The sequence below is a fragment of the Apium graveolens genome, chromosome 7 (genome assembly GCF_009905375.1).
Source record: "Apium graveolens cultivar Ventura chromosome 7, ASM990537v1, whole genome shotgun sequence".
Classification (NCBI taxonomy): domain Eukaryota; kingdom Viridiplantae; phylum Streptophyta; class Magnoliopsida; order Apiales; family Apiaceae; genus Apium; species Apium graveolens.
The window spans coordinates 92244504-92264536 of NC_133653.1; the positions used below are offsets into that span (position 1 = coordinate 92244504).

The window sequence follows — 20033 nt, forward strand, 5'->3', positions numbered from 1 at the left end:
CAAAAGGAGGAGAGACAAAATACACACTCCAATAGGAGAGACACACAAACAACTAAAAAATTGGGTTTTATTGAAAGGAAATAAATGAGAATAATAGAGAATAAAGGGGTTGGGGCTTTCCACCGGAGAAAACCAGTGAAAGCCCCTTAATTTACTTGAAAATAGACATTCTAATAGAGAGGATGAAAGAAGGGAGTCAGCTGAAAATAGTTCAGGCCGAGTTAACTTAATTAAATAAATTATAAATTTTGATGTTTAGGGTGCGCCAATAAAAAAAGCACCCGTTGTATCATAACGATATAATATGCATATTATTTTCACTCACCCACCATGAGTCTGACTCCTCCACAGTTAATCAAATGGAGTTGTCGATGAATTAAAGTAGAAAACTGACGGCATTGATAAGGTAAGCAAAGCCCCGCAAACAATGGTGACAACATATTAATCGTCATCCAAACAACTACTTTCTTTTATCCCCCACACCACACGACGACTTTCACACTTTCTCTCTCCCTCTTTTCTTAGAAATACACTTGTAGCCATCCCACGAATCTTCCTTTTTTTCTCACCACTTCAATACTAATTCCTCTTGAATTTCAATCCACTTTACTGTTTTACTCACTCCAATCCTTTCTTCTATCAACTGGGTTTTCAAGATTTTGTCCAAAGATTCAATCTTTATTTTCTGATTCCCCTTTTTCTTGACTATTTATAGCCCTTCGGTCACTTAAAATCTTTCTTTTTCAACTGGGTTTTCAAGGTTTTGCATAAAGATTCAATCTTTATGTGTGATTCTATCATTTTCTTGACCACTCTAGTTATTTGCTATATAAAAATAGGGGTTTAGTGACTAAATCTTTTTTTTTGTCAACTGGGTTTTCAAGATTTTGCAGAAAGATTCAATCTTTAAGCGGTCTTTCATTTGTTCTTAATTGCTCTAGAATATACAAACATAAATTTGTATGTATAAGTTTATTGGGGTTTAATGGGTTTTTTCTTTAGGTGAAGTCAACGGTTCTCTGATTCATGAACCATATATGCTGATTATAATGGCTTATCTATCTATCACCAAAAGGGGTCTTGGCTTACTTCAATACTAGTATTGATTGCTCTAAAGATCAAGAAAAGATCAGCTTAAGACAGGTTAGAAATTTTGCATTTCCTTATTTAGTAATTACTAAAAGTTAGTGATTAGTTGAGGCCTGTCTTAGCTTTTTTACCAAGTAAAAAAAGTAGCTAAAGGGGTATTTTTGACTTGAATAGTAGAAATTATGCATAGTCAAACCACCCCTAAATGTTACTTTTTCTTTAATCAATTGTTGATTATTTGCTATAGTTTATGTGTAAAGTTTTACTTGTATGAAGGTGCTTGAAACAACTAATGACTTGTAAGATCATATTTTGTAGCAGTGGTAGCTGTAAAAAGTTGTGATTTGTTTGCGTTTTTTTTTAAATATTTTACCAATTTGGATTCATGTTATTATCGGAAAGCAGGAGTAGGTTTCGAACTAGTAGGCAATGGAGGATTCTGTTGAACCATCATCATCTTTGAGCTTTACTTCATCTTCCCTTATATCTAATGGATCTACATCCTACAATTTGTCAACTCAATCTGTACCCGAGGGAGGTTCTAGTCTTGAAATTATTAGTTTAGCTAAGCTCAGTGCTAGCTTGGAGCAACTTGTGGTTAGTTCCGGTAGTATTGATTATAGCGATGCCGATATTGTAGTTGAGGATGTATCTGTGGGTGTACACAGATGTATATTGGCTTCTAGGAGTGAATTTTTTTATGAGCTTTTTAAGAAAGAGAGGGACTCTGTGGAGAAGGAAAGTAGGCCTAAATATAACATGAAAGATTTGTTACCATATGGCAGTGTTGGATATGAGGCATTCCTTATTTTCTTGAGCTATTTGTATACCGGAAAGTTGAAGCCTTGTCCACCAGAGGTGTCGACATGCGTTGATGATCAATGCATCCACCATGCATGTAGACCTGCTATCAACTTCTCTGTGGATTTGATGTATGCATCTGCTATTTTTCGGGTTCCGGAACTGGTTTCACTATTTCAGGTGTGTAGTTTTCTACTGATTATTGTCCATTTACCCAAGTGATGATTTGTATTGAATGCTTTCGTGGGGTAACTGGATTTTAAGAAAATGGTAAAAAAATGGTTGCAGACAGGAATATCATTGTACTAAAGTCTTAGACTATGAGAAACAAAGCTTTAGGTGTACCCAGAAAAAGTTCTACTTCATCGTGTAATTCAACAAAATAATATTGAATTTCCTAGCTACATACCACAGAAAGGCCAAGATACAGTTTAAATCAATCCAAAGATAATTCTCAGAATTAGAATTTCCACAATGACAACATGTCGCTAAGGTTACCAAGTTTTAAAACCTAAATCCCTTCTATCACCTTAAACCCTTGTGGAACTGCAACATTTGTCCTTATGTTTTCAGCAAAGCTGGTCTTTATGCCAATGGAAGAGGATCCACTTTCTTTTAAACTTGCTAAATTTACCTTTGTTAATAATGTTTTACTAACAAGACGTGAAATGAAATATTATATGCTAGTCAAACTTGAGCTGGGTAATTTTACTTCAAGGAATTTGTAATCTGATATAAAAATGATCTCCGAGCCACTGTATTTTATTTTGAAATAAGTCGCGGTTATCAAGAATCCGAGATGAGCAATATTGTATGAATGTTAATCCTTTTTTTCCTACGATAACTAATTATGATGACTCCTCTCCAGTTGCGACTCTCGATAAAAATTTTATGATGTGCGTTGTTCAGAAATTTAATTTTTTTCGTAGTAAATTTTTAATTTACTAATACATTCATATGCAGCGGCGTCTTGTCAACTTTGTTGAGAAGGCTCTTGTTGAGGATGTCATCCCGATCCTTTTAGTCGCCTTTCATTGCCAGTCACTTCAGCTTCTTAATCAGTGTGTACATAGGGTAGCTCGGTCAGATCTTGATAATATCTCTATTGAGAAGGAAGTTCCATATGAAGTAGCGAATGATATCAAGTCGGTTCGCCTCAAATACCAGGAAACTAATGACAATGCCATGGTGGCTGAGGATCCCTTGCGTGAAAAGAGGATTAGGAGAATACACAAGGCACTAGATTCGGATGATGTTGAACTAGTAAAACTTCTCCTGACCGAGTCTGATATAACTTTAGATGCAGCACATGCTCTTCATTATGCTGTTGCATATTGTGATCCAAAAGTTGTATCTGAGGTGCTTAATTTGGGCATGGCTGATGTCAATCTTCGTAATCTTCGGGGTTACACAGTCCTTCATGTTGCTGCATTACGCAGGGAGCCATCAATTATTGTACAACTGTTGGAGAACGGAGCTTATGCATTGGAAACAACACCAGATGGGCAGAATTCTGTTAGCATCTGTAAGAGATTGACAAGACCAAAGGATTATAATGCGAAAACAGAACAGGGTCAAAAATCAAACAAAGATCGCCTATGCATCGATGTGTTGGAGCGTGAAATACGTAGAAACCCAATTTCTACAGATGCATCAAGTTCTTCTCCAAGAATTGTTGATGACCTACACATGGAGCTTTTGTATCTGGAAGATAGAGGTAACATTATTTTCTTGTTTGTGGTGGACTTGATTTTTGAGATTATATTTTGCTTATACTTATAAAAAAATGTGATCATGTCTTTCAGAATATTATATTGTGGAAAATGGTATTTTTTTTCATGATTGGGTCTCAAAGATATCAAATAATGTTTATTTCTTTGATTCGAAAAACTTGGGAAACTTTCCAAATTTATTTAACAGTAGTTTCACTGATAAATACCAAGTCACAACTTAGTATTTGCAAAATCAGGGTTTTTTCGGAATGCAAGCCACCGATAATTTTTGTTTTGCTTCATCTGCTTATAGTGTTAGTCCTAAACGGCAGTTCACTCGGGTGTTCCACAAAAATTGCCCCTTATCCAGCATTTATGAGACATACTTTCATTAATTAATATTTTCTTAAATGACAACATACTGCAGATGTAATTTCATTTATATCTAGATGTGTATATATTATAAGAAATGGCAGTCATAAGTCATAGCTAGTTGTATTGTGCTTTTTGTTGCTATTTTATATTGCGCTACATCGCCCGATTGAGTTTCAACTATTGGCTTTAAAAACTACTCCCTCAGTCCCACCGGATTGTTTACGTTACTTTTCGGCACGCTTTTCAATGCTCGTCTAAAGTATAATTCCATAATTTTTTTTTTAAAAAAAAATTTAAAAAAACATTATGATTATAGAAGCCTCGAAATGCGTGCAAATAGTGTACGTAAACTTCCCAGCGGGACGGAGGGAGTACTGAATTAGAGATTCACCTCATGCTTTGCCAATACGAGACGATTTTGTTTTATTATTTCTAGTCTGCAGATGACCAGTGAAATTCTGTTAGACATTGTAAACCATGAAATTCAGATATGTTTTGCATATGCTGATATGTATTAAAGCATTTGAGAAGAATTATATTTCAGCTGATTAAAATTTGCTCATTAATTGATATCTTCCTATTTCAGAATTTTAGCACTTACTCTTAGTTTTTTTGGTTATATTCGCACCTACTCAATAGTTATTTCGATATATTTCTTTCGAACAGTGGCATTTGCACGACTGCTCTTCCCCTCTGAGGCGAAGCTAGCAATGGAGATTGCTAATGCTGAGACCACATCTCAATATCCCGGTTTAATGGCTAAAAAAGGTTCAAGTGGCAACTTAAGGGAGGTTGATTTAAACGAGACACCCTTAGCAAAGAATGAAAGAATCCTTGCAAGGATGGCTGCCCTTAAAAAGACAGGTATGTGTAAATTTAGAAATATAAAATGTATTTAAAATCTTTTGCCCGATAGCTATTAACTGTCATGTACTATATTTTCTATCAAATTGAAAAGGGTCGTAGATGGCACAATGTAGGTACACTTCTATGCTATCCATATTTTTTAATAGTTGTGCATTTTTTGAAAGTCTATTGCATTAAGTCCGCTTATCTAATTCAAGTTACACATCCCCTTAGAATTGCTACATCCTGATATCTTGAAATGTGCGTAGTGGTAGTGCACTGGTGGCTTCGGGAACTTAATTTTTAAAAAGTGAGTAGTCTCCAGATCTTTAGAATTAAGAAGGTAAAACAACACAACCTGATGTCTTACTGTTTCACACTGCTGTGTTGCTTAATTCAGAAACAACAATATTTTATGTTTCTAGATGTCCGTTCTAGTTCCTATTGTTTCTTTCTTGCCTTGGGTTTTGTTGCACTTAATCACAGAGGTATTATTAGTAACAGAGATTTGTGATTGTACCATTTGCAGTGGAGACTGGCCGACGCTATTTTCCAAATTGCTCTGAAGTCCTGGATAAGTTTATGTTGGATGATTTGCACGATGATTCCTTGTATCTCGACAAAGGCTCTGCGGAAGAACAGAAGAACAAGAAGCAACGCTTTATGGAGCTGAAGGAAGATGTACACAAGGCTTTTACCAAAGACAAGGCTGAGCTACATCGTGTTGGCTTGTCGTCCACTTCATCTTCGTCTACACTCAAGCGACAACGAAAATTACTAAAATAAAAATTTGCATTGAACATGTATCTGTTCTAATGATTTTTTGCCATTATATAGATGCTTTCAGTGATGTAGCTAGAGCTTTTTGACTATCCAGCTCGGCTTCTGTAAAATACCTAATAGGATAAAACATTGACAAAAAAGCATAAATGAGCTTTTTTTTGTTGCAATTTTTCATTTGAATGTAGACAATTAATTTTTTGGTAGAGTGCTGTATTAGAGTTCCTTGGATTGTGCTTTTAGACATTGGAATATTTTCAATACATCTGTTTTAATCCATTTTTCTCTTCTCATCCCCTCTATATCCTATTTGTTATTTTCTTTTTCCAAGTCGATATCACATATATAAAACGAGGCGCAGCATATGGGCGGCGGCTTGGGGTTTTTAAAGTTTATATATGTATCTTAGTTGAAAAGTGTCGTATAGGTGAAATGAACATCTTTAACTTAAAAGGATAATTTTACGTATAAGTTAGTTATAAGTTGTTAATGCGTTTGGTAAATAATAACTTATAAGTTATAATTTTTCTTAAAAAAATCAAAATTTTAATACAATAATTTAATACATGAATATAATATATGAAATACAAAATTTAAAATTGAAATATTAAAATATGAATTATTATATAAATACTAACGGTAATTAATCTAACTATTTAATTAATAAGATGATATGATAGCAGAATAAAGCCGATGATTACAATAAGTAAAATGAGGCAAGTACAACAGCTAACTTTCAATTTTTCTTCATTTAAGTCACAATGTAGTCCATTAAGCAGAATAGCCAAACGGTGCATGAAGAGTAGAACGCTTATTTTGATGCATTTAAGTGGGTAAAATGGTTAGATAAACAGGCATAGTTAAAATAAAATGAGAAATATTTCTTCTTTCTTTTTCCAAAATCACTGAGATGAACAAATGGTCAATGGAGAACCTCGACCTCATTTTACTTCTCACTATCTGGGTCAATTTCGGAATGGTCAAGGTAAATGCTGACTACCAGTACCAACAACATTATAAATGGTGGTTAATATCATAACTAAATAAATAATCAACCCAAAATAACACAATTCCTCATCACAACATCGCTAGCGTCAAACTTGTGGATCGGCGATAACATCTGTTAGAACCCCCACCGGTCATGTATGCTTCAATTTGGGTTCCTAAACAATACACAAAATACACATGCATATATCCCACGCACATTCGCTGTTGTAAACACAACAAACACTTCTTTGTATTTTTAGAACACAATATACAACACAGAGCTTAGCTGGAAAAAATGCAACACAAAGTTTCACAATCTTACAACCCACACAATTGGTTTTAAACACGCTTCATATAAGTTACTCCATCACCAAGTTGAAAAGTTTATTCTGTGTTTGGAACAGCAATAGACTTCCCAGTGATTTATTTCCTAGTAAATTGATTCATCCCACAGAGAGAGTATAATCAGCTTTAAAAGGGTAAATTACAATAACCACGCTTTGCAAATAATACAAGGTAGTCTTAACAATGATTCTGTACAATGAGTTGGATTGTGTACATGCAATTATTAGAACAATTATTGAAATTTAAGAGCAACACGAGGCAGAAGCAGTTCTATCAGCAGGTCTGTCCACAAGAACCATCCCCGAGGGGTTGGGTGCTGGCTGCAGACGAGGCAATCTCTTTGCTGCAAGGAAAAAATAAATAATAGTTATTGCTTCTGTGCAATTAAAGACAAAGAATTAGTAAACTAGCAAAAAGGATGGCTAATGTAGCCCTAGCGCCTAGCGGCTAGCATTGAAGCCTAGCAGATACCCCACACCTGGCAATAAGAAGTCTAGGGTTCAAGTCTCCATGGTGACAATTGTGTGCGTGATTATTTAAATTTCTTGTTATTTACTTTAACCCAAAAAAACAAAGAGGCCAAGTAAAATAATGCAAATGAAATAAATGAATATGACATTTCTTTTTCGAGAAAGCAGAGAGCAAAACAAGGCCTGGTTAAATATTACTACTTTTTTGAAAGCGGTCAAGTGAAAAAAAATAATACAAACAGTAGGGCTTTAATATGAGCCGAATCGAGCCGAACTCTTACATGTTCATGTTTCAACTTGTTAAAAATTTATCGAACTCGAATTTTAATGAGCCAATATTAGCGTTCGTATATCGGCTCATTAAGAAAAAGTTATTCGCCAACAAGTTCACCAGCCGCTCGCGAATATATTTCACGAACTAAGGTTCACGAATAACTCATGAATATTGTTCACAAACCTTTTATCACCCTTTATCACGAACAACTCAGCTTATAAACTCGTTCTCATGATTCAAGAATATTTCATTAGTTCCGCTTGTTTTGTTTTATCATATTAAGTATCTTATAAACCAAATAACTAAACTTGCGTGTTTAGCATTTGATTTTGATTAAATTGCATTATTTTTATTTAAATAACGATATATACACACTAATCAAATACATGAACATAATGAAATAAAATAATTATATATTTATTAGTTAGCATATATAATGAATAGATAAATTGGTAAATCAAAATTATAGATGAATATATACACTGATTATTATGTCATAAGCATGTGTTTATAAATGGGTTAAATATTAAAGTGGTCACTTCAACTGAAATACATATATCAGTTTAATTATCAAACTTAACAGGATATTATATGAATCACTGAAGTCATAATAAATATCAAACAGATACCTCAAAATATATGATCGAAAACTAAAAATTATTTTTATGAAGTTCTATACACTTATCTTGTTATGATATTTTAGATAATATAGTAAAGATTTTTAAAAATTTATCTACTATTTATTTTTAATCTTGTAGTTGTTTTTTATTTAAATAAACATGATTAGTAGATTAATTTTTAAAAATCTCACTATATCATCTAAAATACTAAAAATTCATAATTTTTCATTTGGTTATAATAGGATTCAAGAAAAATGTACAAAACTTCATAAAAATAAATTTTAGTTCTCGAGCACATATTTTGAGGTAGATGTTTGATATTTATTATGACTTCAGTGAGTCAAATGATACCCCGTTAATTTTGATAATTTAACAGATATATGGCCTTCAGTTGAGTGACCAATTTAATATTTAACCCGTTTATAATATATGTTTACAAAATATGTTTTCAAGCCCATATGCATATATATATATATAAGTTATAATTCAAGCATTATTCTCACTTCTCATGAACCAATTCACAAACTATATTAAAGAACTTGTTCATGAACAATGTAATCAAACTTGTTCGCGAACTTTCGAGCCGGACTATGTTTGTGCTCAAGTTCAAATCATACATAAATCAAACCATAAAACTGTGTTCATGTTCAACTCGTTTATAAATCAAACCGAATTCGAGCCGAACCGAACAGTTCGCGAGTGTATACTCAATTACAGTCCTAACAAACAGATAATACTTGTACTCATGCCACCACTAAGCTTGAACACTGACCCCCTTGTTACCCAGAGGAGGCCAAAGGGAAGTGGTCTCTGGTTGGAGCCAAGGAATAACGAGGTCTAGCTATGTAGTAGTAAATCAACCCCAGCAAAGAATTTCAAAATCACGTCATCAATTTCCATAGACATGTACTGCATACTACTAATCATTAGAGCAACTACCCACAACAAATAAAATCTATTTGTGTCATTTGACAAGGCAATACATGTTCAAAGAGTCGAACCTATTTCATAGAAAACGTCATTGACATTGGTAGCAGTTTTTGCAGAGGTTTCCATGAAGAAAAGACCATTCTCCTGTGCATATATTTGTGCTTCCTGTATAAAAATAACATGAAACAGTTTATATCGGAGAGAGGCTCAGATGATCGTAATTGCAGAACATAAAGGTTCAGGAAATATAAGCCCAGTTCATTAAAAAAAAACCATATTCTGCACACACGATTTAATGATAATAAGAGTGCCCGTACATGACCTGATGAACAGAGCCTAAGAATCTAAGAGGTTCATTTAGTATCAGAAAAGAGCAAGAGTCTACTACACCGTATACTAGAAAATGCAAAAATTGCAGCAGCAATTACAGGAATTACAATGCATGCCCATTAAAGCCTGTCATAATAGAGCTGATGTTTACAGAGAAAAAAATCTTATTAACTTTTTTCATTTAACGATGTACACTAGACCTGTAAGTTTTTGTTGCTTCATTTGTTCAGTAAACCATTCAGGTTCACAGAAGTTTTTTGTTGATTGATCTACAAAATTTTGTAGGGAGCTTTCGTCAACGTATGGGGTAATGATTCATCAGAGCCTCTGTCACTCACTTGTTTGGGTTTTTATAGTATAATAAAATATTTCATATTGGTACAGTTCCATTCATATCTCTCTGAAAATCATATTATTTTACTAAAAACAAATATATAACACCTTGAGATGTGAACTATTGTTAGCTGGAACCATGAATTGTAATAAACCCGAGTACAACAGGGAAATCTAAGCAAAGAAGAATCCATAGCCTAGTCATGTAAAAGAGAAAAAATAATAACAGGCCACAATTTCAGGCAAAGAAAGAGAAGGTACAAATAATAAAAAAGTACAACAGTAAGTAACCATTGAAAATGAATTATTTTTATAGCCCCAATCAGTTGCTCAAATATTGAATATTTTTGCCCAAGAAAATATCAAGGCAATTAAAATAATAATAGACAGAGATTATACACTCCCCAATGCACGACCAATTTTACACACAATTTAAATAAGCTTTAAAGTAATGGAAACAGTGAGTTACGACCAAACAAAGAGGCACTGTGCTATACTAACCTATGTTAATTTTTTTTTTTTGGAATGCCTTATCTACACTGCTCCACAGCTTGATTATCAAATGGAGTATGTCACTTTATAAAATCCACATTCAAATAGTTTAATCGATCTGACTTGAAAATAGAGCAACTATGGATTTAGCCATATAGCTGTACTGATGCACTCCCTCTGTTTTTCAATATCAATTGTTTAGCTTTCTGCTTTTGTTATTCATTCTAATATTTCAAGATACATTAAATATCTAATTTGCAAAACATGTTCTAAGATAATTAATTAGGAGATAAGTTTTAGCCATAATGAGGGGTCTCCTTAATTCTTGTGCATGAGTCTAAAACAAATTAAATTAACCGAGTGGGAGTATATAAATAGGGTGGCCAATTATAAAGCACAGAGCCCATCATTTTATTATAAAAACCAGAGCCACGTCATATTACAGAACATGTAAGCTGTGCATATAATCAGAAAATGCATTAATAGTTTCAACCTACAAGGAAGCACATGTTTATAAGAAACCAGATTAAAATTAGCAGAAAAGTAAAAACAAATACTTGCCTCTGCTGCCACTTTCTTTGCATCTAATAGATCGGCTTTGTTTCCAGCAAGTGCCATGACCATGTTAGGGTTGCCTAAATACAAATTAAAAGAATGGAAAAAATGATAAGTAATCTTGAAATGTAATTTTCAATAACATAGTTGCTGATCAAAACAAGAATTTTATAGTTACATTTTAATTAATAGCATTGATACATTTATAAAAGTGAGGAAATCGAATCAGAAAATAAATACAATATTGGTGCAAAAAAGAGAATTATCTACCAAATTTTTTACATCATTAATATTCTGATAGAATTAAATTATTTTTAACATTGAAAGAATTAGTCATCTTTCAGCTCAATTACATATATTGCTACGAACCATTAAAGGGAAAAAAATGACATCACTGCGAGCATGCTTAAACGAATTTAAATTTTACCTTGTGCTTGAAGCTCTTGAACCCATTTCTTTGCTCTATCATATGATGCCTACAAAAGAAAATTCAGTTGTTACAACACTGACATTGCAGACAAGTCTTTGATGGGAATTGTAAACAGTTATTTCTCCTATCAAAGATGTGCATTGATATCGACTACTCTAAAGGTTCAATTCAGTATACTCCAGAAGTTTCTCTTATTAACATATTACTGAAGCCAGTAAATTTCTGTTAATAAATGAAAACCAAACTTTTATGACTATCCCGTTATATCAGATTCGACTAGTAGGTTAGAAAGCACCAATAGAAGAATCCACTCAACCAAGCAGAAATGAGGCTACAGCGACTAATGCAGATTTGTATGTGTACAATTGATACAGCATCTAAATTCCTATATCCTGTATATGTCACTTTTGAGTAAAATTGTTAAAAATCAACAACTGTTACTCCTTTAAGATTCGAATGGGCCTCACTCCTTACCACACACATAAACTTCCACCTACATCTACATAGATACAGAGGAAGACCCTTGACTTGGTCATGACACATGAATATTATTACTGATAAATTTTAGAATGTTTGGAAAGAAGTACTAATAAACAATTAGAAACATGGCAAACTGAAATCCTGGCACTACATGTATAGATAACAAAATAGGACTCATATAAACATCAAGGGCATAAACATCTGGGAAATATTTATTTAACTTTATAAAAATCAAGAGCATATTACAAATTTTCTACGCAGGTTTTCTTGTCAGACAGAATGTTCACTCACAAAAAGTTGAATCCTGTAAAAAGCTATTCTACATTTCCTCTATCACTAATTTTCTTTAGCATAATCTTATTTCGGATCCTACAGAAAAATGTAGCATAGAAGTAAATTAAAAAGTAAAATCATTTGCATGCTAGCTCATGCATGTCCACAGATAATGGGAAATTCTGTGTGCAAACTAGTTTGGCGGCCCACCTAATGTGGTGCTACATTGATAGCTTGCAATCCAGAATTAACTGAGTGAATATTATTTTATACCAAGTCACTTACATTTGCAACCATCAGCCCAACCCAATAAAATCATTATCCTTGACATTAGAGCTTTCTCTCGGCAATCGTTGATTAAAAATGGTTCTGACAACAAAATAGAAGGCATGGACTACACAGTCTCTGTTGGACCATATCACTGAACTTATAAAATGAACAATTTAGTTATTTGTTGCTTTATAAAGGATATAGTGATTTCACTGTAAAAAAGGCAAATAACTAATGATTCTCTGCCCTTTGTGTTTACTTGCATAATTAGGGATTTAAAACAATTACCCGGAATATAACAGGGACAGGTTATTGCAGGAGGCACGGGATGGCGCCCCCCCCCCCCAAAAGAAAGTTATACATTTTTCAATTTTATATGTATAAAATTTTTAAAATAATTTTTTAGACCCCCCAATTTGAAAATATTTATGCTAGTCCAGGCAACATGTGGTCATAACAAAAGTCTAAATACTAGGCTATCCCGATAACTGACAGCAAAGTGAAAAAGGAAAATGCAAACTAAAGCAAACCCATAAACATTTTATCTCTTCAATTCTTCATGCCTTCCCAAATTAAAGTATCATTTTTCTTTTCTTTTTTTCACTCTTAAGTATGGATTTGGAACAACTATTTGAGTTCCTTTTCAAATCTCAGTCCCTTACTTTATTTTTGCTCCTTACGATCATGTTTACTCAATTCTTTAATTAAGCATTTTATTTGCACTTCTTGGTCCTTAAAAGATGAATCCTTGCTTAGTTAATTCTTGTCCTTATTCATCTTATTTTGGTCTACATTATTAATTACCATATTTTCATGTATGAGCATTTTAATCTTCTGAATTGGGTTTATAATTACAGATACAAGCATATTTGTACAAATGTTGACAAGTGTCTGTTGTGGAATCCCTCCACTAGAATTGTTACGACTATTCAACTCCCTCGTCTAAGAGAGTAAGTTTGTTGACAAAATATATCTCGAAGTTTTGGGGTAAATAGAGAAAAATCTTATCTGGTTATATTATATTAAGTCAGAAGCTCGCGGGTCCATTTCTTCGACAGATGTTTTCTCAAGGAAGTTTTCTGGAAACCATTAGGCGGCCCCATCTCCTTCTTTCATGCTAAAGAGCAGTTTTCATTTATTAAAGATTTTCATCAATGCTCCAGGTACTTATATTTAACATGATGAAGCTAACAAGGCATATGATCTATTGACATCTTATAATTTCGTATTCATATAACACCTTGTGAGAGAGATCATGGAGATTACTAATGATCTTTGTTAAGCTTTACAAAGAAAATCACAAGATATTTTAAATGCTATGAATGTGGTCTCCACAACTAAATCACTTCTTCAAATTATGTGAGATGGGGGATGTGATGCAATTTTTGAAAATGTAAAATTATTATGGTAGAACTACTTGTTCTTAGTTTAGCTCTAGAGCAGGCAGATTGCTTTAGATCATTTGATGCAGAAGCTATTTACAAATTAGCAAACATTGATGATTTTCTGAAAATGACAAGCTACACTTGAAGTTTCAATTAGAACATTACATCTTGATGTTAGTGTGCAAAACGAGTTTCACGCTTATGTCAGCTTTTATTAAAGACAAGAAAATCAATCATATATCCACTCCTAGATTGATTAATCCGATTGGTTTTGTTTTGACATTACCTGTTTCAAAGGCTACCACTGAACATGCTTTCTCCGCAATGAGTTTCGTCAAAAATAAACTTCATAACAAGATGGAGGATGGTTATTTGCAGAACTACTTGGTTACTTATATGGAGAAGGAAGTTGCTGAAAAATTTGACAATGATTCTATCATTGAAGTGTTTTACAAGATGAAAAAGCGTCACACACAATTAAAATAGTATATATGTGTAGGTCTGTTTTGTTGTTTAAATGTTATTTACATGCAGCAAAAATCTGAATAGCTTTCCTGTATATATTATGGTATTAAGATTCAAGTTTAGCCCCTCCGAATTATTTTTCGGGATCCGTCCCTGGTTTCATATAACCTGCTCCTTAAATATAAAACCTTGTACAAAACACTATAATACAAACTATAATACAACATGAGAGGTTAAATCTTTCGACAGAGGTAACCAACTTATTTTGGGCAGTAAACCCCTCAATAATATCATCACATTAATAAAGTAAAACTAAAGAGCTATAACCTATTTGCAAATGGTAAAAACATAATGAGAATTGAACATATAGTAAAAGTTCCATGCATACAAGCATTGTTCTAAAAAGCGGAAATCAGCATTATTTGGTAGAGCAACCTTTTAGTGATTAATCAGATTGATTAATCGGAGCATTAATTGGATGCATTTAATAAAATATAAAAATAATTTATTTATTAAACTAAATATATAAATTTAATAAAAAAATGCAGTGATTAATCGGATTATAAAATCTAATCGGCAGAGCATATTGGAATAATTAGTCGGGCGATTAATCGGTAAAATCGGTGATTTTTAGAACAGAGCATACAAGTAACTGTTATAAAATATGTTTCACAGAGTATACAGGTGTATTTCAGCTGCGTGTCTACTGTTATATGTTACAGATGGTTAAATATATTAACATAAGAGAGATTAGCAGAGAAACTGAATGTATATTATTGATTTCCTACTGCATATAACAAGGGAGGCAGAGCCTCTATTAATTGAACAATGTGATGAATTTACTGCCTACATTGTACTAACATGGCAGTAAATATAAACATTAACATTTAACTATAACAATATTGCCGACTTTTACACTACTTACTGCAGTATTTTTCTTGGAGTAATTTAGGCTTTGATTACATTTTATTGACATCATGTTTTATTCTAGCTTATAATTTGACAGTAACTTTAACTAATTTTGTAAATGATGAACTCTTGATGTGAATCATTAGCTACCAAAGGCAAAAATTCAACATAGGCAATATATGAAATCTTAATAGTTTTATATGGTTTTAGTTTGAACTGCACCTTCTATATCAGTAATAATCAAAAAAGAGGAACTGATACATAAAAATCCGTAGAAACTTACTTGGTTTGTTATATCATACACAATTATGGCAGCTGCAGCTCCTCTATAATACATTGGAGCTAAGCTATGATATCTCTCCTGACCAGCAGTATCCCATATTTCAAATTTTACAGTTGCGTCATTTACAGCCACTGTTTGCGAGAAGAAGGCAGCACCTATTGTGGATTCCTGGATGATCAAATAATTGTCTAAATCAAAAGGAGAACAATGGACAATTAAGTCTGCATTATTTTATTATTACAAATTAAACTATTCAACATGAATACGAATATACATAGCTACTATCATTCACCTGAAATTCGACAAATTGGCCTTTGACAAAACGCAACACCAGACTTGACTTTCCAGCACCAACATCCCCAAGAAGGACCTAAAAGAAACACACATCAGTACATCACAACAGAAGATAAGATGATACAAAATATATTGTACTATTACTAAACATCACAATAGGAGAGAAGTATGTTTCATACAGAAAAAAAAAGATCAGAACTGAAAGAGCAAGAACACGGTCCCAGCTTCCAGGCAAAGAAATCACATTTCACTTTTTAGCACCACCGACATAAGATTTTGTTGCACTTATAGAATCTTGATAAAATAAACTGCTTAATGTGAAGTTTATGTGGGATACACAATTAGTGCTCTTCTTGATTTCCTCCTCAACAAATCCAAGCCACTAAGCCAACAGTGTTTCTTTTTCTAACGGATACAGCGACATGTGCGACCAGAAATTATACAGAAATAGTGATTTAAGAACTGTAAAAATATGGGCAAACTAAAGAAAAGAGTTCAGAATTTATTCAAGGACTTATCTTAGACAAACAACTAGTATTTAAGTGTTGAAATCTAGGAAGCATGGGCGCGGGTGCGGGGATACGCGGTGCAGGGATTCACAGATTCGTTAAATTTGAAAATATGGGGATTCGGATGCGGCGGGATACAGAAAATAAATAATATTTCAACATATATAATATATATAATTTTTTTTAATATATTATTATTTTATTATTTAAAATAATTAAATATCTATTCCAATAAATATATAAAAATTATTCAAAATTCTCAAATACAGTTGATTTATAGCAAGATACCTGGGTAATACCACCTAAAATTACCGTTAAGTAACCTTATTCCCTACTTAGTTCATTGTATTTTATTATTCTTTTTATTTGTAGAACATCCAACAACTCCCCGACTGACTCCGCGCACTCACCACTCAGTTTATAAAATATTATTATATGTTACTTTATATATATATATATATATATATATATATTATTTAACTAAAAAACCATTCAACCCACCTGAGTTGAGTGACATACCAGTTACCAACATATTACTTTATTGACTTTTGCTTCCTCCTAAAGTAATATACATACATCGACCGTACAAAATATAACCCTCTTATTAAGTATGAAGAAGATGAAAACGTCAGAGAAAGAATATCGTCAAGAATCGGGGCTGGAAATTACTTCTTCTGCCACTGCCGCACCCCCTCTGCCACACCCCGCCATTTCCCTTCCCTAAAATACTGTGATAGGCCGGGTGGCAAATCCCGTAAGCACTCGGCCGCACCCCAGTGTACTCCCGCACCCCCACATGAGGGATACGCAGTTCGTCACCTGGGTGGCGAATCCCTGCTTTCCAGGTTGAAATTATCCGAAATGTAATGCAATCAGAATCTTAACTAAACGTGCAGCAAACTAGCAGATAATGAAGGTCAACACATACTGGCCGTATGCATTAACATTCAACATCTGCAACATGATTAAATAAATTCTTTGATATTCTTCAAATTGATGTCATGATCAAACTAGCCATGTAAATCTTTAATCTAGCAAAACTCCTAAAAAATGCTTTCACTATACATGGATTAAGACTGTGTTTTTAGAATTCCAGGCGATGGTTATGGACCCACAAACAAAAGAATAAAGTCAAAAACTGTTTCAGAAGTATTCATGAGACCAAAACGTATAGGTGATAGTGCAAGAAAACATATTTACTTCTTTAAAACATAAATACCAATCAATATAAACAATCCTGCTTACAAATATGATAACGATATGTTAAACAACACAGTCCTGATGGAAGCATACTTAGTGATCATAAATACGACAACAATCACTTTCTTCTTTAATTACACCTCTACAAAAACTATTTTAACAGCTAATAACAATGCTGTCGGTTAATCCGTCATAACCAAATTAGTCTCCAAATTTTCATTTAACATATGCACACCGGTTTAGCAACAAAGCAAAATACATATTCACTCAAATCAAGTTCATAACTAATACAATCATACCATACAAACTGATTCAGCTGAGCACCAATCACATACCACAAAAAACCCAAAATTACACAAAAACTCGACATAAACACTGCCTAAAACAAACTATCAATACCCACATAACCAATTAAAAATAAAAAACCAAACCAAGACAAATTACTTCTTCTTTAAAACATAAATACCAATCAATATACAATGCACCTGCTTATAAATATGATAAAAATATGTTAAAAAAAACAGTCCTGATATAAGCATACTTATTATCATAAATACTAGAATAATCACTTTCTTCTTTATGAATACCTATACATAATCTATTTTAACAGCTAACAACAGTGCAGTCCAGTTCCGTTATAACCGAATTAGTCCTAAATTTTCATTTAACGCACACCAATTTAGCGACAAAACAAAATAGATTTTCAGTATTCACTAAAATCAAGATCATAACTGATCCAATCATACCATAAAGACTGATTCAGCAACACCAATCACAAAAAACCCAAAATTACACGAAAAATCGACAAAAACACTACCTAAATCTAACTATCAATAACCACATAAGCAATTAAATATTAAAAAAAAACAAGACAAATTACTTCTTTAAAACATGAATACCGATCAATATACAATGCACCTGCTTATATAAATATGATAATGTAACGATATGTTAAAAAACACGGTCCTCATATAATCATACTTAATGATCAATAAATACCACAACAATCACTTTCTTCTTTAATGGGCACCTTTACAAAAACAATTTTAGCTAACAACAATGCTGTCAGTTAATCCGTGATAACTAAATTAGTCTCCAAGTTTTCATTTAACATATGCACACCCATTTAGCAACAAAACAAGATACATATTTACTCAAATGAAGTTCACATTGATAATTCCAATTAAACTGGTTCAGCTCAAACCCAAAATAACACGTAAACTCAGACAAAAACACTACCTAAATCTAACTATCAATACCCACATAACCAATTAAATATAAAAACCAAACTAATACAAATTTATCCAAAACCCCACATCAAAATTGAGGTCAACCATAGAGTAAACCCAAAACCCAGATCAAAATTAAGGTCAACTAAAAGATACCCACGTCAAGATTATCAAAAAATAAGATGAAATTAATATGATAACAATCTAAAAACACATAAAGATTGGATTTTTAAAGTATTAAAAGAAGGAAATTTATACCAATTTGGCGTTGATATTCTTGTTTCCTGCGGTGGCCATAAGTGAAGGAGATGTTAAAGAAAAGGAATTCAAGAAGGGTGTGACGGTATGGAATAATAGATACAATTATAGATACAGAAGAGATTAAAGGGTCGTTGTAAATGCGGAGGTAAAGAAAACAAGAAAAGTATATCCTACCCAACTTTTATCGATGATACGTGTGCGTAAGTATTCGCAGTATCTCTATCAAAAATGGGAAAAAAATATGTAAAATAATAATGAATAATATCATCAAGATATCTTATTTTTATAAAAAAAAAGTGATTTGTTAAGATAAATATTATAATATTTAATTTCGATTAAATTTAATATATATGTGATATAACCTAATATATATGATATAAATATGTGATATAACGTAAAATCTCATTTAAAATTAAAAATCAAGTATAAGATATATATCAGTCTAGAATCAACTAAAGAATTTGAATCTTGTATAGATTTGTAACAATATGTAGTAATATTATATGTGATCCTAATTTTTTTTTAGATTCTATTTTTATTCATAAATAATTCTTTTTTTTGCTTGAAAATTGGTATCTAAATGTGTTTCATATATTTATAATTGTTACTTAAAAAAGTACAGTTTTTTCAAAATAAAATATTTGATCATCTTAATTAATAAATCAGATCAAATTGAACGATTTATTTAAGAAATGATTAATAATAAATATATTAACTGATAACTATAAAATTAAATAAATTTTATAATACAATATCGCCTTTTATAATTTGTGTCCATCGATTTAGGTATTAATGATAATTTTAATACAATTTTTATAAATTAGGGCTATGTATTTTTGTGTTTAACTTTTTTATCTTAATATTGTCTTTATTGTAAAAATTAATATCGAGTAGAAATTCGGTAGATATCACGGGTAAAACGATGGTATATATTATAAAAGTTATTTATACCACTAAACACCTCTTTTAAGGTATCACCTTTTTACGGGTGTAATCAATACGAACCGAACATTGCCAGACTCGGGTTGAACTCGATTACAAATGTTCGGTTTCGAGTTCGACCGAGGCTTAGATTTCAAGTTCGAAGGGGGGTTGAATGGAATTCT

General features: G+C 32.5%; 2 protein-coding genes across 4 annotated transcripts; one reads left to right on the plus strand and one right to left on the minus strand.

Annotated features, from left to right (window-relative positions):
- The first annotated feature begins 389 nt into the window (after window positions 1-389).
- Window positions 390-5809, plus strand: LOC141671057 (BTB/POZ domain and ankyrin repeat-containing protein NPR1-like). 2 transcript variants are annotated; one of them, XM_074477146.1, is made up of 6 exons: window positions 390-406; window positions 1003-1143; window positions 1495-2070; window positions 2854-3607; window positions 4644-4841; window positions 5353-5809. In XM_074477146.1, exons 3-6 carry the CDS (start codon window positions 1519-1521, stop codon window positions 5607-5609), a joined length of 1761 nt encoding a protein of 586 aa, XP_074333247.1. In that variant the 5' UTR covers window positions 390-406; window positions 1003-1143; window positions 1495-1518; the 3' UTR covers window positions 5610-5809. The 2 variants fall into 2 exon arrangements, with proteins under 2 accessions (XP_074333247.1, XP_074333246.1); XM_074477145.1 differs by lacking the exon at window positions 390-406 and having other exon boundaries at window positions 457-1143.
- Window positions 5810-6973: 1164 nt separating this feature from the next.
- On the minus strand, window positions 6974-19111 carry LOC141671690 (ras-related protein RABF2a). 2 transcript variants are annotated; one of them, XM_074477995.1, is made up of 7 exons: window positions 18925-19111; window positions 15727-15804; window positions 15435-15602; window positions 11367-11415; window positions 10942-11019; window positions 9301-9390; window positions 6974-7278 (listed from the first exon to the last, which is right to left on the minus strand). In XM_074477995.1, exons 1-7 carry the CDS (start codon window positions 18961-18963, stop codon window positions 7178-7180), a joined length of 603 nt encoding a protein of 200 aa, XP_074334096.1. In that variant the 5' UTR covers window positions 18964-19111; the 3' UTR covers window positions 6974-7177. The 2 variants fall into 2 exon arrangements, with proteins under 2 accessions (XP_074334096.1, XP_074334095.1); XM_074477994.1 differs by having other exon boundaries at window positions 9301-9394; window positions 10946-11019; window positions 18925-19108.
- Between the last annotated feature and the right edge of the window lie 922 nt (window positions 19112-20033).

Bases quoted from the DNA above. Each gene is read 5' to 3' on its own strand.
- LOC141671057 (XM_074477146.1), top strand. From the start codon at position 1,519: ATGGAGGATTCTGTTGAACCATCATCATCTTTGAGCTTTACTTCATCT. The intron at 2,071-2,853 runs GTGTGTAGTTTT...ATTCATATGCAG, and splicing joins AACTGGTTTCACTATTTCAG to CGGCGTCTTGTCAACTTTGT. The intron at 3,608-4,643 runs GTAACATTATTT...TCTTTCGAACAG, and splicing joins TTTGTATCTGGAAGATAGAG to TGGCATTTGCACGACTGCTC.
- LOC141671690 (XM_074477995.1), bottom strand. From the start codon at position 18,963: ATGGCCACCGCAGGAAACAAGAATATCAACGCCAAATTG. The intron at 11,020-11,366 runs GTAAAATTTAAA...ATTTGTATTTAG, and splicing joins TCAAGAGCTTCAAGCACAAG to GCAACCCTAACATGGTCATG. The intron at 7,279-9,300 runs GTTCGACTCTTT...TTTTCCTTGCAG, and splicing joins TGACGTTTTCTATGAAATAG to CAAAGAGATTGCCTCGTCTG.